At 42.1% G+C, this 17,342-nt stretch overlaps 2 protein-coding genes across 21 annotated transcripts in view; one reads left to right on the plus strand and one right to left on the minus strand.

Annotated features, from left to right (window-relative positions):
- The window catches only part of KATNAL2 (katanin catalytic subunit A1 like 2), a 31,409-nt gene extending 18,235 nt beyond the window's left edge, over positions 1–13,174 (minus strand). The window contains exons 1-8 of one of the 16 annotated variants that reach the window (XR_009742893.1): positions 6,085–6,584; positions 5,760–5,830; positions 4,995–5,161; positions 3,588–3,630; positions 3,056–3,179; positions 1,903–2,013; positions 1,323–1,421; positions 598–675 (exon numbers count right to left, since the gene is read on the minus strand). Coding sequence is in view for 15 of the 16 variants with exons in the window: in XM_061450515.1 (XP_061306499.1) it covers positions 598–675; positions 1,323–1,421; positions 1,903–2,013; positions 3,056–3,179; positions 3,588–3,630; positions 4,995–5,161; positions 5,760–5,830; positions 6,085–6,198 (807 nt within the window). In the remaining variant the exon portion in view is untranslated. Of the gene's footprint in view, positions 1–597; positions 676–1,322; positions 1,422–1,902; positions 2,014–3,055; positions 3,180–3,587; positions 3,631–4,994; positions 5,162–5,759; positions 5,904–6,084; positions 6,585–11,817; positions 11,837–12,964 lie in introns of those variants that run through there. The other 15 variants (XM_061450519.1, XM_061450518.1, XM_061450522.1 and 12 more) reach the window with 15 other exon arrangements.
- A 3,616-nt stretch (positions 13,175–16,790) lies between these two features.
- PIAS2 (protein inhibitor of activated STAT 2) overlaps positions 16,791–17,342 on the plus strand; it is a 32,734-nt gene continuing 32,182 nt past the window's right edge. For 2 of the 5 annotated variants that reach the window (XM_061450533.1, XM_061450536.1), the window contains exon 1: positions 16,791–16,913. In XM_061450533.1, coding sequence (XP_061306517.1) covers positions 16,890–16,913 — 24 coding nt within the window. In that variant the 5' untranslated portion in view covers positions 16,791–16,889. The remainder of the gene's footprint in view (positions 16,914–17,342) is intronic. The other 3 variants (XM_061450531.1, XM_061450532.1, XM_061450534.1) reach the window with 2 other exon arrangements.

Consider the following 17,342-nt stretch of genomic DNA (forward strand, 5'->3'; position numbering starts at 1 on the left):
GGTTTTAAGTATGTGTGAGCAAGAGCTGATACCATTTCTGATGCTTATAGAATGTAAGAGTCATAACACTATCAGATATTGTGATACTCCAAAGACAAGTGCCTTTTGGGTTTTGGAAAGTGATGCATGCAAAACATTTACCTGCTTCATAGCCACTGATCCCCAGTAGCCCAGGGCGTGTTTGCTAGACTGCACCTCAACTCATGAGTGAAATGAAAAGAGGCTGACAATATTGGAATTCCTTCCAGGTACATTAAATAATAGTTGATATTAGCTAATATATTTAAATATCTCTTTTCAGTGTTGTATATAGCAGTAAGAACAAAGGGAAAAGCTATGACAGTCTCATGGGTACAGCATGATTAGATTACATGTTGCCCATTAGAAAGGAATGGTCTTAATTACTTTCTCCCATTGGGAATCAGAAAGAAACATCATTACGTAAAGAAATGACCTGCTGGGAGTTGCATGATAAGAAAATATCCTGCACATTCACGAATAAACACTATCAGTGACAGTAGAAAGAAACAAACAGAATTCTCAGATGACAAGGATAACCACAATCTCTATAAAACCAAAATGGAGATCCAATCTTACTTTGCTTACAACTGTTGCAAGTTCTCTCATCTCACCAGTCATGCCAATAAAAGCACTAAGGGGTTTTAATAATCGTTCCTAAAAAGAAGACAAATGTAAGTTCTTGTCAGACCTCTGTTATTTTGAAATAGATAAACCATGAAATAGTTTCAAAAAAGCTGATACATCATAATATCTGCTTTGAAGGCTGTAAAAATATAGATAATAATAAAGATTTTGAAGTAAGCCGTATTTGCAGTAACTCTTCTCATCTGAAAGAATCTAACCCTGAAGTAACGTTAAAATGAGCAGCCCTCTTACTGCACACGTCCTAAACATGCCCTACATATATTAAGAGGACTGAAAAATGTCACTAGGGGTCACTGCATCATCACATTCTGTGTATTGACAGTCTGCAGACTGCCACCACCCAAGTTGGATGCACCGTCTGAGAACCAATGGCTTGTTTCAAGGAGTTATCAGTGAAAATTTCTCTAAACCACCCAAACTCTGTTCTTATCTCAGCCAAGGCAGACACTAAATAACATACTGAATTCAAAGGAACCAGTATTTCACCCTCAGAAGTTCTGCATGTTTCTGCAGTATGTTTTTGGGATGAACCCTAAGGCATCATTCGTATTTGCTATCTTCTTTCATGTTCAATGACAACATTGTTGTGGTATTTTGCTCCTTGTTATGTAAAACTGATGCTCACATTCATTGGAAATATGAACAGAAACACTTACTGATGGATCCGGGTCACAGTTAAGGCTGTTCAAGACTATTCCATTTGATGATACTTTGACAGCATCCTGAATCATCCCATGGAAGTCAGTTACCTGGCCCTAAAGGAGAAAATAATGTTGTGATAGGCTTTACAATGATGGTAACTATGTTGTTAAAACTGCACTGGTCCAAATTTTGCTTGCCATTACAGCAATGAATTTCCTTACTTCATATATGGTTTTAAATATGGAAAAAACTGCCCCCAGAATCTATGGTAGCAATGGGAAAAGAACACACATTTCAGTCATACAACCATTTAAGCGCTGAGCCTCCTATCATCTCATTCAGGAATCTGAAATTTATCTTCAATTTTAGCTATTACCACTGGGTTTTAAAACCAGAAATATTTCTTCTTCTTGATTATGTTTGAAACACTATTTAATGCAAAGAATTAATGCCCAAATAATAAAATTCACCCTTTGGCTAATTATATATGAAAATTTTCTCTAAAATTACATAAAAAAGCTGGTATTTAATATTTGTGAAAAACTCTAAGATAAGTTTCTTTCTACAAGCATATTTCTATCATAAATTACATACTAGGTTTCCACCAACCCTTCTTGTGTGAGTGCCATCTCCTCCACTTTTGCTGATTGCTGAGATGTTTAAGCCAAAGTCAGACTGCTCCAGAGTAACTGCACTGTCATTATTCTAGAGAAAAGTAAAGTTTAAACCAGACGTGTTACCAAATAGATGAGTTTCACCTCTTCATACATGCCCAGACAAACCATATCATTATGTGGAAATTGCAAGAGTAATCCCATATTTGTCAGACAAACACCACAGTGCATTTAGTTAGACTTCCTCTAACTGGTGACTGCAGTGGTGAAAACTATGTCTCTGGAGCTCAGCATTCAAGCTATTTCATGCATGGAGCTCCCAGTTTAAGTTGCAGGTATCTGCATTTTACATAGCTATGAGAAGAAACACAAACAGTGGAAACGACATCCATATATAAGGCACAGCATGTCAACTCAGAAATGAAGAGGTTTTTCAGATCCGAAGTTATTTTGACATACCCAACAGCAGCTATTGCTGTAAAATCAAAAATCTAATGCTTGTTTTTTTAATTTTTTTTTTGAAGGGTGAGAACTGGTCAGAGATGAGGTGCTCTCTGTGAAGGAATATAGACAAGGACCTGAAAAAAACCCAGAGGTTGTCCTTCACCTAGCTCCTCAAAAGCTGTAAGAGACATGGTGCTCGCCCACCAACCTGCTGTTCCTGCTCCATCCTCTGTAAAGGATGATAATAAAGTAGTTTTGACACAATCTTACCAAAATGAGACTCACAAACCCAGAAATTACAGAGCCAAATTACTCCCCCAATCTCACACCTTATGCACTGTGAAGATGCTTAAAACTGACTGCAGACTTTCTACTTGCTTGGCTTGTCCTGCTTTCTGGCACTAAAGGATGAATCTAATGGGAAAACTCTGGTTGCTTTCCATATATGCTGGATTATATGACTCTTTTTTCTCTAATTTTTGCTTGTGACATGCTCCCCAAATCACAGCCAGGAAGCATATTCTCCTTGCATCAGTCTTGCATTCATAATCTTTAAATCGCATAATTAGTAAAAAGTATTAGTAACATAATTATTAATTGAGCAACTCACATCCTCTCGCTGCCTATAGCCTCTCAAAATAAACTCACATTAATTTCAACGACAGTGCCAAGATAAAACACATGCAAACCTGGCTGGGGCTCTTCTTGGTGAAAGATTTGAATTCTGCTGCACTTCCAGAGGAGGTTGTTAACAATGGTTGTTGCACTGTCTGATGTCTGAGCCTTGGGAGGTTATGAAAAGAGCTTGCTGCCCTAAAATTAAAAAAAAAAAAAAAAAAAAGAAAGACTTTCACAACTTTTTTCCTTCAAAATACCAAGATTAAAAGGCAGAGATTTCAAATAAAGCAGTGTCTAGCTACCTTTGCTCCCACTGAAGTTAAAGCATCAATTTCAATCACAGCGAAGTTCAATCTTACTGCTTGCAAATACGCCACCCCACCTCAGCTACACTGCAAAAACTCTGTAAGTTGTCTGGATCTCCATTTGGGAAATAAGTCTCTGCTTTCCTCTAGCAGATACAGGAAAATGTGCCACAGAGTCAGCAGTGTGACTCTACACTTTAGTATTCCAGTGGTACCACAACATTATTTTAACCATGCTGCATATTGCTTTTATAGGAAAATTTTCTGCACAGGAAAGAAAACCATATATTTCTCTTACCTTCTTGGTCTTCCCCTAGTTCTCAGCTGTTGTTTATTTTCTGCTGAGACAAAATTAATATTAAAATGGAAAATAATTAAGGATATAAAAAAGAGCAACTTGATTTCATTTCCCTCACCCATTCAAACATACTTTTGAGCACACAGTAACGACTTTGGAAATACTGCATAAACAGGAATAGCATGATTATAAGCAATATAAGCTTGCAAAAGTGTTTTGAAAAAAAAATGATATTGGAGAGAGCAGTTTGGCTTCGGGCTTGTTAAATTTTAGGTTCAATTCAGTCTTTGGTTTCTTTTCTTTCATTTTAAAACCAATATCATTTTCAATGTAAGATGGACACGACCAGAAATCAGATTAAACACTAACTTAAACTAATTTAATATACCACATGGAACACCTATTTAATGCAAATATTTTTTTTTTCATTGGGAAATAAGAATTTGCCTTACTTGTCTTAATACTGATTTTATCATGGTTCAACATACCAAGACAGTATAAATGCCACATTACAATGGCGGTTATCAAACTGTTTCTAAGTCATTTTACCTATATAGGAAATTTTTTGTGTTTATCAAACATTTCATTTACCTGTGATCTGAAAGTTGTTGGAAGCCATATGAAACAATGACAACTGCTCAGAGATGTTCTCTGGTCAATCTTCCCCTTCTCTGATAACTCGTATTTTTCTTACAAGACAAACAGGTACAGATGTTGGTGTTCTCTGTAGCTTTCAAGCTTTTCAAAACTGATTCTTACACAGTAGTTCTTATGGCTTCTATAAGTTACATTTTGTGCTCAAGTACAAAACCACTCAGGCTCTCAGCTTCATAACAGAATGCTCATATTCTGATTTGCTTTATTCTGTATCATTCATTAATAACTCAGACTTCAAGTCCTTTGGAGCAAATAAAGCTATTACTTTTTTGGCACATTACCTTTAGGATATGAAAACGTGCAAAAGAGATGGTTAACGAGATGAGTGATGATAAACTTTTAAGCAATAGCTTGGATGAGCTAAGTTATAATATTTCATTAAAGTGGTTTAATTTCAAAATTAAATCCAAAATAGAACAGACTTACTACGGTCTTCCCAGGAAAGGAAAGTGAATACATCTATGGCACAATATTTTGCACTTACATGGCATTTTCCATGATCAAAGCAGTTTTAAAAAGACAGAAAAATACAACCTTCTTGTTCCTCTACAGAAAGAGAGAAGGAAGAGCAGAAGAGCTCAAAGCCCCATGTCTCAATTCTTACATCATATGTGCTAGAACTATAACTCTGTAACTGTATGAGTTCAAACATTAAATGCTGATATACAAGAGAAGTGTGGTGAGCACATCAGGCAAATACACATTTTAGGCTTTGGAAACAGTCTTTCATTTTGGAACACAGCCACATACCAGTGTCCGGGACCTTTTTGGTAATTTTAGGATACTTCTGAAATTTTACAAAGTAATAGCTTTCATATTCCATCAAAATTGTCTCAAGATCAATGTTGTCACAAACTTCAAAGCCACGTAAACTTAATTTCGTCTCTTGTTCCAAAGCATATGCAGCATCAACGTACCTGGTAATTAAATAAAAACAACAAACGAAACCAACAACTGTGAGTCATTATCTTACTCTGATTGTTGAAAAGGCAAACAATGGCATTAGTGTGCGTATGGTATTTTTAACCTGTCCCCAACTACGTTTATTATAAAAGCATGAAGTTCTTTCCTGTAAGGGTGGTGAGGCACTGGAATGGGTTGCCCAAGGAAGTTGTGAATGCTCCATCCCTGGCGATGTTCAAGGCCAGGCTGGACAAAGCCTTGGGTGACATGGTTTAGTGTGAGGTGTCCCTGCCCATGGCAGGGGGGTTGGAACTAGATGATCTTAAGGTCCTTTCTAACCCTAACTATTTTATGAATCTACAAACCCCATTAAAAAAACCTTTGCTGATTCATCTGAAATATTTTTAAATTATATAGGAAATTTTTGGTCCAGAAACTGAAATAATTTAGCAAAGTAAAGAGCCAAGACATGTAATAGTAGTTTAACTCTTCCTCATATGAAACCAAAAGGCCATGCTGTGAACCCACCCAACAGAAGACAGGACACATCACAAGAGGTCAAACATGCGCAAACCTACAAATGTACAACATTATTCTTTAAAAAGAACATACCCTTTCTCCATTAAATAATGCAGAATTAGAATGAGGAGATTTTTTCGACGAGCTTCTGTTCGCATCTCATCCTGTGAATTAACACAAAGCTCTGGATCAAATGTAATATTCTCTTTATTGCTGTAAACAGCATCTAAATGTAGCCTGTGGAAACAAACAAATTAAGACAACAGCATGCAAGAACTGTAAAACAACTCACTGTTAATAAACACAAGGAAAGCTGGTTTCAATGTAATTTTTCTTACACATTATCAGGGCTACTGAATGGGTAGAAACCTTTTCCTAGGGAAGAGAACATTACTTTGAGGTTGCAAAAATAACTTACTTCCCTTACTATGGTTGTGGATTTCCACCATGTCCAGGCTGCTGCGGATTTCAGGGTAAGACTCTTGCAGACCTCATGCACAGTGTCTCCAAGGGCTGTGCAAGGAAACCTCATGCTCCAGTTTGGCTGTGTCCTTCTCTTTCAACTAGAAACACACCTTCTGAGTGCTTGGAGAAGTGCGGATGGAGAACAGGTATGGGATCTGCATGACTACACTACAAAGACCAGCTGTAACGCTGCTGGCACCTCCCATTTCACAGGCCTTGATACATAAACACATGTGAAATAGAGCACGTGAGGGGTTTGTAGTTTGGGGTAACACCATACTTGCCTGATTTTAACATATGATTGAACAAAGTCAGGTCCCAACATGCGGAAATTTTAATATGGAATTAGTCCCTGGATTTCTCCACACTGACTGGAGAATCCAAAGTTATTCACAAATGGCTCAGTGTTAAAACAAGGCAGCATGAAATACCTTCACCATCATTTAGAGAACCCACATCTGTATTGAGTACAACAAAAGGGGCAGTGGAAACAGAAATCTTGCAAGATACTAGAATAAAGCCTTAATCTGATGAAACATGCCATATATGCCAAGTGTCTGTAGAGAAACCCTGAGACTCTAGGGTTGCAACTGAAGTTGCTATAAGGAGAGCTCTAAAAATCAGCATATTGGCTTTGATCTGCCTCATCGGGATTTGAAGCTGTGACCACAGGAAAAGCAGGTATGGCCAAACCCGCATTTACGATAATAAATAATTTCCTTTCCCTTTTAGGGTGCTGGCATTCAGCACTGGGACCTGCACTCGATGATCCTTATGGGTCCCTTCCAACTTGAGACATTCTATCATTGTATGATTCTGTGATTACTTACAAGGACCCAGTGTGAGCATGAAAGGGTTCAGTGAACAGGGAAAGAGCAGTAGTTTTTGTTGATTGCAGAGCACATACGTATATACTTCATCACATTGCACAGCAATGCATACACAGACTCCCAATTCCACCGAGTTTCCCTCCCTTCTGTTCCAAATCAATCAGTGCCTGCATCCATTCCCAAGAAAAAGCCTAGCCCAAATGTTAGGAAACTACAGGTGACAAACCCACAAATCTTTGTCCTCTTCATACTGGAAGCAGAGCCCCAGCATCTGTATCTATGGCTTCTGCTGCTCTCTGACAGTGCCTGGCACACAAACAAGCCAAAGAGTTAGTACTGGGCTTGTTTTTAAATCCCACAAGATGCCTAAAAGAAATATTCACATGGAAAGACAATTTCTCTATCCTTCCTGGTCTCTTTGAAGGAAGCATCTTTATTGGAAATTGCAGATACTGAAGAATTAAGGTGCAAAGGTGCTTTTGGGTGATGTAATTTGCTGCAAAACCAACTTTCATCTTTTTGCATGCTGCTCCTTTGTCAGATTAGACCTACCTGCTCCCTCTGCTCTGGACACAGCAGTGGGTATCATATAGTGCTCTGCTGCCGATTTAAACACTTGAGATAGCACAATCAGCTATTGTTTTATTTTAAAACTAATAGCTCTCCGTGTGTTTGCCAACCTGTAAAAAGCACTGGGTAGAGCAGGCAAAAGTTCCGTCTAGCAGGTGTTTTCTGGGATGCCTGCTTCAGACGTGGGGCCATCTAGTGACACAAAGAAGAAAGGGCTGGGGTTTGCTTTTACCAGTGTTTCCTGGGAAGTGGAAAGTGCGTTTGCATTTCACTTACAAATAAAAAGACTAGTAGAATCTTCATTCTGGTTTTCTAGTGATAAAACTCAAACTAGCTGCAGAAAAGGGAAGAAATCATATCGCACTTCTAGCCTTTACGACCTTTGATACCCCCTTCCTGAAAGTTATGTGGTCACTCTGCTTCTGACTCCACAAGAAGCTACAAGACCATTTACCTTTCAGCAGTGGTACAGAGATGATTGTTTTAAACCATTTGGGGGAGTAAGAGTGCCGTGTAAATGCTTGAGTGAACTAGATAGGCTCATGAGAGGTGCTGCAACAAGAAATGAACCAATTCTGAGAACCGTCATTAGCAAAGAGAAAACATTTACTCCTGGGAAAGGATCTTTTCCTTCCTACTGTTCTTTGGTGTTTGGAAAACAGATTTTGAATTGTGGACCTTTTACCATTTCTCCTGGATGATCTGAATCTTCTGAAGCAGAGTTGGAGGTGCAAGAAGGAAGCTGGAATCATCACTCCTGGACAGTCCCACCTGTATGTTCTACATGCAACTGCTTCTGCTGTTTTATGCTGAGAAAAATTAGCTGTTGTGTTTACTCACATATCAAAGGGCAAGATCACAGCTACTCTGAATATTTAAAACATACTGTGAGAACACAATGGTTGCAACAGAAGACAAACACATCAAGCGTTTCAAGTATTTACATTAATACTCTGACATGAGATGAATTGCATCTGCCTGACAGGGCTCACAATCCATGCTTGGAACTTTCCTTGAAAAGAATTTGTATTCTGGTGTATCTTCTGCTGCTGTTCATCCAACTAGGTTACTTCTGCTATCCCTCAGGGCATTTGAAATTACAGTGATGGGCAGCATCTCAAATACTGTAAGCAGAGATTTGCTTTGGGTATAGGATAATGCTGTGCCTATCCATGAGCAATCCACTTCAACCTTAACCTGGTAATGTTCTTGTTCTGTTGACCAAGCAGAAACAAAAGTGAACCTTTACATCAAAGGAGAGACCCATCTAAAAATCAGAACAGAGTTTAGACAGAGAGGTACATTCTGTCTTTATCTCTTGTTAATAAGAATGCAAACAACAATGGCTAATTTTGAGAGGTCAGATATGTGTTCAAAGAAAATTAGCTGGATGTTAACCTGTTGATAACAAAGAATTCCATGAGATTGGATCTGAAAAAGAGAACCAAGATACTAGTATATCCAGTCCCAGTTCTGTGAGGTTTCTATAAAACAAAAAATTAAGGGCCTTACAAAATTACAGGTCTTGAGAGTCAGTGGTGCTTGACCAGTCTCAGAAAGCCACCTCTCCCAGCCATTCACCACTCCTATTTTACCATGTACTCTTTCCATGAAGTAGATGAACCTCTGCATGTGTCAGTGCCACCAGTAGCTTCAGCTGTCCACCCAAAAGACCACTCTGCCAATGAGATAGGATCTCCTGTCCTGACTCCAGTTTATTGTCTAGGGACTGACCCCCACTGCAAGTATGTCCACATAACAATGTGCCTGAAACACTGGATGAGACCCTTAGTGTCATGGCTTACTGGTGGGGAGCCAGCAGTGCTGGGGTAATGTTGGACTTGACGATCTTGAAGGTCTTTTCCGACCAAAATGATTCTATGATTTTATAACACTGCCCAGGACTTCTGCTGTGCTTAGAGAGGAAATGGTAAATCTTATACAGCATGAAAAAAATAGGAGCACTTATAAGTGCAAAGTTACTTAAAATTCTGTTTAGCTTTATAGTGATTTAGGCTTCCTGTTTAATTAGTATCTAGAATTGCATGTTGTTTATAGCCACTGGTGTTTCAATAGATGTTTAAATGTTTAAAGTTTAATAAGCTTCCGTTCTCAAAAGAACAAAAAATGTATGTAATTAAATTTTCAATTACTATAGGGGATTTTGGGGTCCATGCAATTAATAAAAGCTTAAGGCACTTAAGTGTGATCTTGTTTTAAAAACTAAAGAGTTGAGCACTTAACTAATTAGCTCCAACACTTGTAGTGTATTTTAGTTATTTCCAGCTTAACAAAAGTGTATGTATTCCTTTCTTTGAGCTGTTTAAAATTAAACTATTAGAGCTACGCATCTTTAAATGCCATTGTTTGCACAGTTTTTCCCATACCTTTTACAAAAATGCATTTACATTATAAATCAATCTGGTCTCCTGCATAATTCCATTAAATACTGAAAGATTAATTTAACCCTATAATGCTTTATTATAATTTGATTCTGTATTTCTGCATTAATATATTGGATAGAATGAAGAAAAAAAAATACAGAGTAAGTAAGCTCGGAAACATGAACAAGAAGAAACCTGGAGAGGGGCTTTGGACAAGCTCCTATAGGGACAGGACAAGGGGAATGGCTTTAACCTGCCAGAGGGGAGACTGAGATGAGCTCTTAGGCAGAAGTTCTCCCCTGCAAGGGTGGTGAAGTGATGGCACAGGGTGCCCAGAGAAGCTGTGGCTGCCCCATCCCTGGCAGTGTTCAAGACCTGGTTGGATGAGGCTTAGAGTAACCTGCTCTAGTGGAACGTGTCCCTGCCCATGGTACGGGTTGGAAATGGATGAGCTTTAAGTTCCCTTCCAACCCAAACAAGTCTGGGATTCTGTGTTACTGTAGTGCTGTGCCCTTGTACATCGAACTGGTGCAGTCAAGATGAATTCAAGAAGGGATCTGTGGTTAGGAATTCAGACAAGAGGCAAGAAGTTTGCTCTACAGTCACACAGGGTAGTCTAATAATACATGCATTGTCCCTTTCTTCTTTTGCCTTTGAGATCCCCAGATGTCTGCGAAGTATAGGCTTCCTCAAACTGGCATCATATCAGGGTAGAGAGAGTCACTGAGGCATGATGGACTTTCATAGTTTCCCACAGCTTTCCCTCTCCCCTAGCCCCTAATATGATATATTTGCAGCCTCGTCAGGCTCCTTTGAAGGCCGACGTTCAATTATTGTTTGGATTGCTGACAGTATTTCTTGAGAAACACAAGCAGAGAAGGGAAATGGTGAGTTTTGGCCAACGTGTAACTTGGCTGCCTGTGAACAGAATTTCCCAGCACAAAGAAAAGGCACTTTTTTACTTTCTTCTCTCTTCCAAATTATACAAACTTGCTACAAACAATAAGAGTTGGCAGTTTCTCAAGAAGGATTACAAATAGCTTTCATAATTAAAGACATACAGAAAGTTCACACAGATGTTACAGCTGTCCTAGTAATTACACTAGGATGCATATGGAAGGTGTTACACTTAAAATGTAAAGATATTTACAGTCTGAGTTTTGTGCTCTGAAAACAGAAACCTTCCAATTTCTCCACTCATTCCAATATTTACATGCCATCTTTCATTAAGTCATGCTTCAATGCTAAAAGACACTCATGGATCACTATTATCTCCCTTTTTCAAGAGGAACATTGATGAAGCCAGGTTTTATGCTGTCAAGACTTCACTAATTTGAAGTGATACATGTTATGAACACATAAAAATTAACTGACATGAAGTATGGTGAATTATTAAACAATACAAATTAAAGATGTTGAATTCACAAATTAATTAACAAGCATTAACTCTCCCACTCATTTGTAAGAACTGTACTGCAGTTCACAATAATATTACTTGTCAAGACCGATTTGCAGAACATATGACATATTCAACAGTGAAATGCCTCACAAAAAAGACTGTAAAACTACACTGGATAGTAACTGTAAACAGCTACAGAGTTTTAATGCATGTAAGAATTTGTATTTCCAATGGAATTTATTTCTTAAAACACTTTTCCATCATAATTACTAGAAAATAATAATTTCCATTCTGTAACACAGATCAATGGGAAAATGCAGTACAGATAAGGATAGGACTAACTTAGGATAGGACTGGACTGAGTTATTTACTGCTACAAATTAAAAATGTAGCAGCCTAACTTTTACATACTGCACTGCAATACTGGGATTCAGAAAACAGAAATTAAATACCTAGGCTCCCTCCACAGAAGTCAAGAACCTTAGAGCAATAATTAAAGTAACCTCTTTGTAGTTTCAGGCTGTTCCTTAGACACTGACTGACTTTAAAAAAGCAGGCTCCAAACTTCTGCCTCTCTGCGAATAACTCCCTGTACTCTGTACCCCAAATATAAACTCTGATCTTCACATCCGTCCTGCCAAAAGCCTACAGAGAAGCCAGACTACAAAGCAAACCAACCCATATCCAGTGAGAGAACTCACAGGGAAGGATTCTTGAGCGCCAGGTTCTAGTCTCAAAAATGTTTCTGCATTTAGCAGTCAAAACCATCCTTGGGACCAGGGCCAGCCAAATCACCATTGGTGAAGTTACTAATCAGTCCCGTTTTTCTCATTTTCCTTCTGCACATTAACACGATTTCAATACCACACCTTAGATCACCATTCTCAGTGGCTGTGATCTGAACCTACTTTAGGGCTCAGAAGGATACTGCTGTAGGCTCCTGTTCTCAGGTATATCTATAACCTATTAATCTAAGAGTCCGGCATAACCTAAAACTCAGCCTAGGACCCCCTCCCCAAACTAACCGATCCTGTCCCATTCATACACAGCAGGAACGTGGATTTACTGTATGCATTCAAAGCACCCAACACCTTTGTGGGACAGGTTTTCAACAGTCTTGCAGTCTGTCTTACTCTGGCTATATTTGACCAGCAGATGGAAGCAAAAGAACAGGTTAAGAAAGTCAGAAAACTGCTGCTTCTGGGCTTCCTGGATCCGTTGGATAAAAGCATGGCGAGGCAGTACAGCCTTAACTTGTGGGAAAAGAAGCTGAAGGGGGAAGGAACATGGACTTGTCCCCTTTCGCTGTATGTGCTCCTACTATAACCATGCAAATACAAGACCTGGGGGCAGCAAGAGGCCCTGCGCTGAGAGGCGAACAGGACAAAAGCACTTCCATCCTGCAAAGGGAAGGGAAACCAGAAATGGAAGTTGCATGTGCCCACCCTTAAGAGGCAGGACCGACATCATCCCGGTGACTCCGAGACCTCCACGCCCCACGTCCAACTCCAGGCCGACCTCACGCGGGCCGCCATGATACAACCAACTCCCCTGCAGCGCATGCGCGAAAGTGCTACGCCACTCCTCCCTCCCTCCACCGCCCCCCCCCCCCCCCCGCCGTTTCTATAGCAACAGTAACGCGCGGCCCACCGGTGCTTACCGCTTCCCTCGCCTCGTAGGTGGTTCTCAGCGTCTCGCAGGAGAGCTCCATCGGGGTAGGCAACGGGCCAGAGCCCGGCCACGGCAGCAGCAGCCAACGGGGAAAGTCACGGCGAGCTCCGGATAGCGGCCGGTCCCGCACCCGGCGGAGGGCAGCGGGCGCCGTGACGCAGAGGCCCGCCCTACAGCCCTCAGCCAGCCAATCGAGAGGCGGAGGGGTGAAAGTTGCCGAGGAACTGCCCAATCATGAGTGGCAGAGGGTCGCCGTTTAACAGCTGGGGCAAGCAGGGTAGAGGGGAACCGGGGGCTATGTCCGGTGCTGCGCCTCTCACTGCAAGAGAGACATTGAGGTGCTGGAGCGGGGCCAGAGAAGGGCAATGGAGCTGGAGCAGGGCCTGGAGCACAAGTGTGATGGGGAACGGCTGAGGGACCTGGGGGGTTCAGCCTGGAGAAGAGAAGGCTCAGGAGGGACCTGATGGCTGCCTACAACTGCCTGACAGGAGGATGGAGCCAGGAGGGGCTGGGCTCTGCTCCCAAGGAACAAGGGATGGGACAAGAGGAAACGGCCTCAAGCTGCACAAGTGAAAAAATTCTCCCCTGAAAGGGTGATCAGACATTGGAAGAGGCTGCCCAGGACAGTGGTGGAATCAAACCATGTAGACAAGACATGTTCACAAACCATGTACGAGGCCCTTAGTAACACAGAATCATAGAATAGCTAGGGTTGGAAAGGACCTTAAGATCATCTAGTTCCAACCCCCGTGGTTCAGTAGTAGCCTTGGCAGTGCTGGGGAACAGTTGGACTTGATCTTAAAGGTCTTTTCCAACCTAAGCAATTACACGATTCCAAGATTCTGTGACGGCTCTAGAGAGCATGGCACTCAGCACCACCCCTTCACATTTTTGCCATCCACTTCCTGTAGTGTTACATTAAAAAGTAAATGGCTCTGGGTTAGGAAAGATGATGGAGAAGCCTAAGGCTGGCCTCCAGCTGACCTTGTAAAGTTCCTTCCTTAAAACAGTGCACATATACACAAATAAAATCTACTCATCTCAGCTGATCCCCTCCAGTTTTCTCACTGCTTGCAAATCATATCCAGTTGTCCATTAGCAGCACAGGAGGTTGCTGAGGTGTAATGCTGATGAGTGTAATTGTTGCAATGCTGAGAGCAGTTATAGGATGGGTTGTTAGGCTTTTTTGGTTTGTTTGGTTTTGTTTTGTGTTTTTTTTTTTTTAACTGTTGCATGTTTTGTGGGAAGTAGGGAGAGTTTATTTAGAAGATCAGATGTTCTGGGTGGGTTTTCTTTCCCCAACAAGCCTAACTCAATTTAGGGAGCAGAGTGATTAGCACCTATAGGCTCCCTTGTTACCCTAACTAGGGCCTAATGGGATAAAATTAAGCACAGGAATAGCTGCAGTAACAGCCTCTCACATAAAAGCATGACTGCTTTGAAAACAAGTTGTCTGTTCCTACAATGGCTAGTTCTGGGTTGGATGTTGATGCTTGTCCTGTAAACCAGGAAAATGAGGGAGTGGGAAATGCTGCAGGAGCTGCAACAGAGGATTCTGAGATGGAGTGTAGAGAAAGGAAGAATTACAGCAAGCAGGGGAGTAAGAAGAAGCAGCAGAAGTATGGACCATTGAAGTGCCAATACTGGAGGTAAGTCTTTTGAAAGTTTGGTAGGAAGAGATATTTTTGGAGAGGTTGAAAGTTTGGTAAGCTGCTAAAATGGTGTGGTTAACTGAGGAGTGTAAGTCTGGAGTTGACGTGTGTGAAGACTCTTGGAAAAAACAGTGAGATTTTGAAGAACTAGAACAAAAGGAGAGACTGACTGTAAGTACTGAAAAGAATAAAGGAGGGAGACTTGGACGAAATCTTGGTGTGGAGATAAGTTAATGGAGTGGGAGAGGCTAGGCCTGAGCTTTTGTGGATAGGACCCAGGAAAAAGCTTGGGGAGGAATGTAAGTATTGAGTACTTGTTTTTTTTTGTGGGCATGTCCCCAGTGTTGAGTAGAAGGCAGGCTGCAAGGGAAAACTATGGGAGAACAAAATATGATGAAGAGAGGACTGTCAAGCATAGGAATTAGGATAATATGTAAATTCATCTTGCACATGTGAGGTGTTAAAATACAAAGTATGGTCTGTTTTATGCTAGTGGATGTTTGGGATGAGATGAATGGGAAAGTTGAAAGACGTTATGAAGTGAGTGTACGTAAGGAAGAAACGCCAAGCTCTGGCATGAGCCTGAACACTTGATGGCTGTCTCAATGTATTTGAAGAAAGAAACATGTGAAGGTGTGTTCAGAGAAGGCTTTTGTCCAGCCTGTGCTGGTATATGCTTTAATGATCAAAGAGATCCTCACCTGCAGCTTGCCCCTTTGGTCTGGTACTGAATTGCAGTCAAAAAGACGCATCTGATGGACTTAAGAGCTCAACTTCTGCAGTGGTGTTGCAGACAGCATGCTTTGTTAGGCTGCAGATGCCTCACAAAGGGGGTCTAAAATGAGCAAATTCCCTATGTTTAAATTTTCAAAGAAATGGCTGCTGCAAGACCAAGCATAGAATCAGTTTATGCAAAGAAGGACTAGCTCTCTGTGGTTATGGCTAGCAGAAATAAGGGTTTATCTTGGACTAGCTGGTAGTAAATGAGAAGGAAGGCCATTGCAAAATTACTACTAATTATGTTAATTATCTAGTTCTTACATTTCCAGATCTTGTAGTGATGTTGAATGACCATAGCCACTGTGTTAGGTGGGTGCTAGTACCCTCTAGACAAGCTCAGTTAGTTGTTCCTAGCATTGCTTGCCCAAATCCCTCTCTAGCACAGCACTCTGCCAATGTGTCCTCTCCCCTGGCCCATGAAGAAACTTGTGTAGCATCCTCACATTTGCTCTGACTTGTCCTATGGCTGTAGGTGTCACTCCAAATCCATCGACTGTGCAAAAATTGCTGCCTTTTGGTTAATATGGGCAAATACATTTTGCATTTCAGATCTTCTCCCTCTCTTCCCCCCAAAGGTCTCTTCAGCTTTGTGTTTGGGCTGGTTTGGCTGTTTGCCTGTTTGTTGGCTCAGTTTTTACTTTTTCATTTCTATTTTATTGCAATAAACCGGTTGTTTGGTTTAATGGCACTGTTGCCAATGAAACTGAATATTGTGACTAGGTAATTATTGTGACTAGATAATGATCTCTCGCTGCTTTTGAAAATAATATTCTCAGCTGCACCTCAATGTTTATTTTTCTGTAAATGTCTCAACATTTCCCTTACAGCAGGAAACCCATTATCCAAGTTCTGAAGCTTACAGCCAGTGACATTTTCGCTTCATTTTTTATTAATAAAACGTGTCACATCACCGTTATAATGCAAATTATGAGAACGTTCTTGATGAGATGGATAAAGCTAAGAAAGCTATAAAACCGCAGCAAGTTTGACCTTTCCATTTCACGCAATGCAGTAGCGAGGCTATATTATTTGTTTTTCCTTCTTTTTAAATGAATATAATAATAATGTTTAACGGCTGAGTACGTCCTCCTCGCTGTTACCCATGACGGGAGGGAGCGCGGCGGCCCTGAAGGGGCGCAGGCCCGCTCGCCTTCACGCCCCTCCGGGGTCCGCTGCATACCTGAGCCGCCGCTTCACCTCAGCCCCGCGGGGTCCGAGCGGCCCGGCTCGGTACGCGGTGTGTGTGTACGTACAGAAAACGGCGGGTTTTACCTCACGATCCCTCTCCCCCGACCCCCTCCAGGGCCGCCCCGCCGCTCGGAGGCACGGAGCCCCCTCCGTGTCCCACCCCTTCCCCGCTTCTCGCCGGAGCCGCCCTCCGCCGTCACGTGCCGGGGGCGCGCACCGGGTGCACGATGGTGGCGGCGGGGCCCGGCGACGGCGGCGGCAGCAGCAGCAGCAGCGGGTAGAAAATGGCGGATTTCGAGGAGCTGCGGGTGAGGAGGGGGAGAGGCGGCGGTGGCGGCGGCGCGGGTTGAGGTCCTACCACCCCCGGTCCCTCGGCCTTTCCTCATCCCTGGGTGCGTGCCTGAGGAGGAGCGGTGAGCCCGGCCGGGAAACACCGGGGCCCTTCCCCGGGGAGGAACCGCTGTCTGAGGAAACCCTCGGACTGCGCCCCCCCCTCGGCACCCCTCTGGGGGACCCCGGCCAGCCCGCTCTCCGTTCCCGCCGTGTGGTGTCGGTGCCGTTCTGCCCCCCCCCCCCAATCCCGCTCCCGACATCTTAAAAGCTGTTCCATGCGGCCCAACCGCCCGGGAAGCCGGGCCCTGATCCGGTACTGGGGCTCGCATGGCGACGGGCCGGGCTCTCGCGGCCTCAGGAGGGCGCAGCGGGGCGAACCGAAGGGAGAATGCTGAATAATTACC

This window comes from Pezoporus flaviventris, unplaced genomic scaffold (assembly GCF_033815535.1).
Source record: "Pezoporus flaviventris isolate CSIRO_AGI_PZ_B2104156 unplaced genomic scaffold, CSIRO_AGI_Pfla_v1 ptg000010l, whole genome shotgun sequence".
In the NCBI taxonomy this organism is placed as follows: Eukaryota; Metazoa; Chordata; class Aves; order Psittaciformes; family Psittacidae; genus Pezoporus; species Pezoporus flaviventris.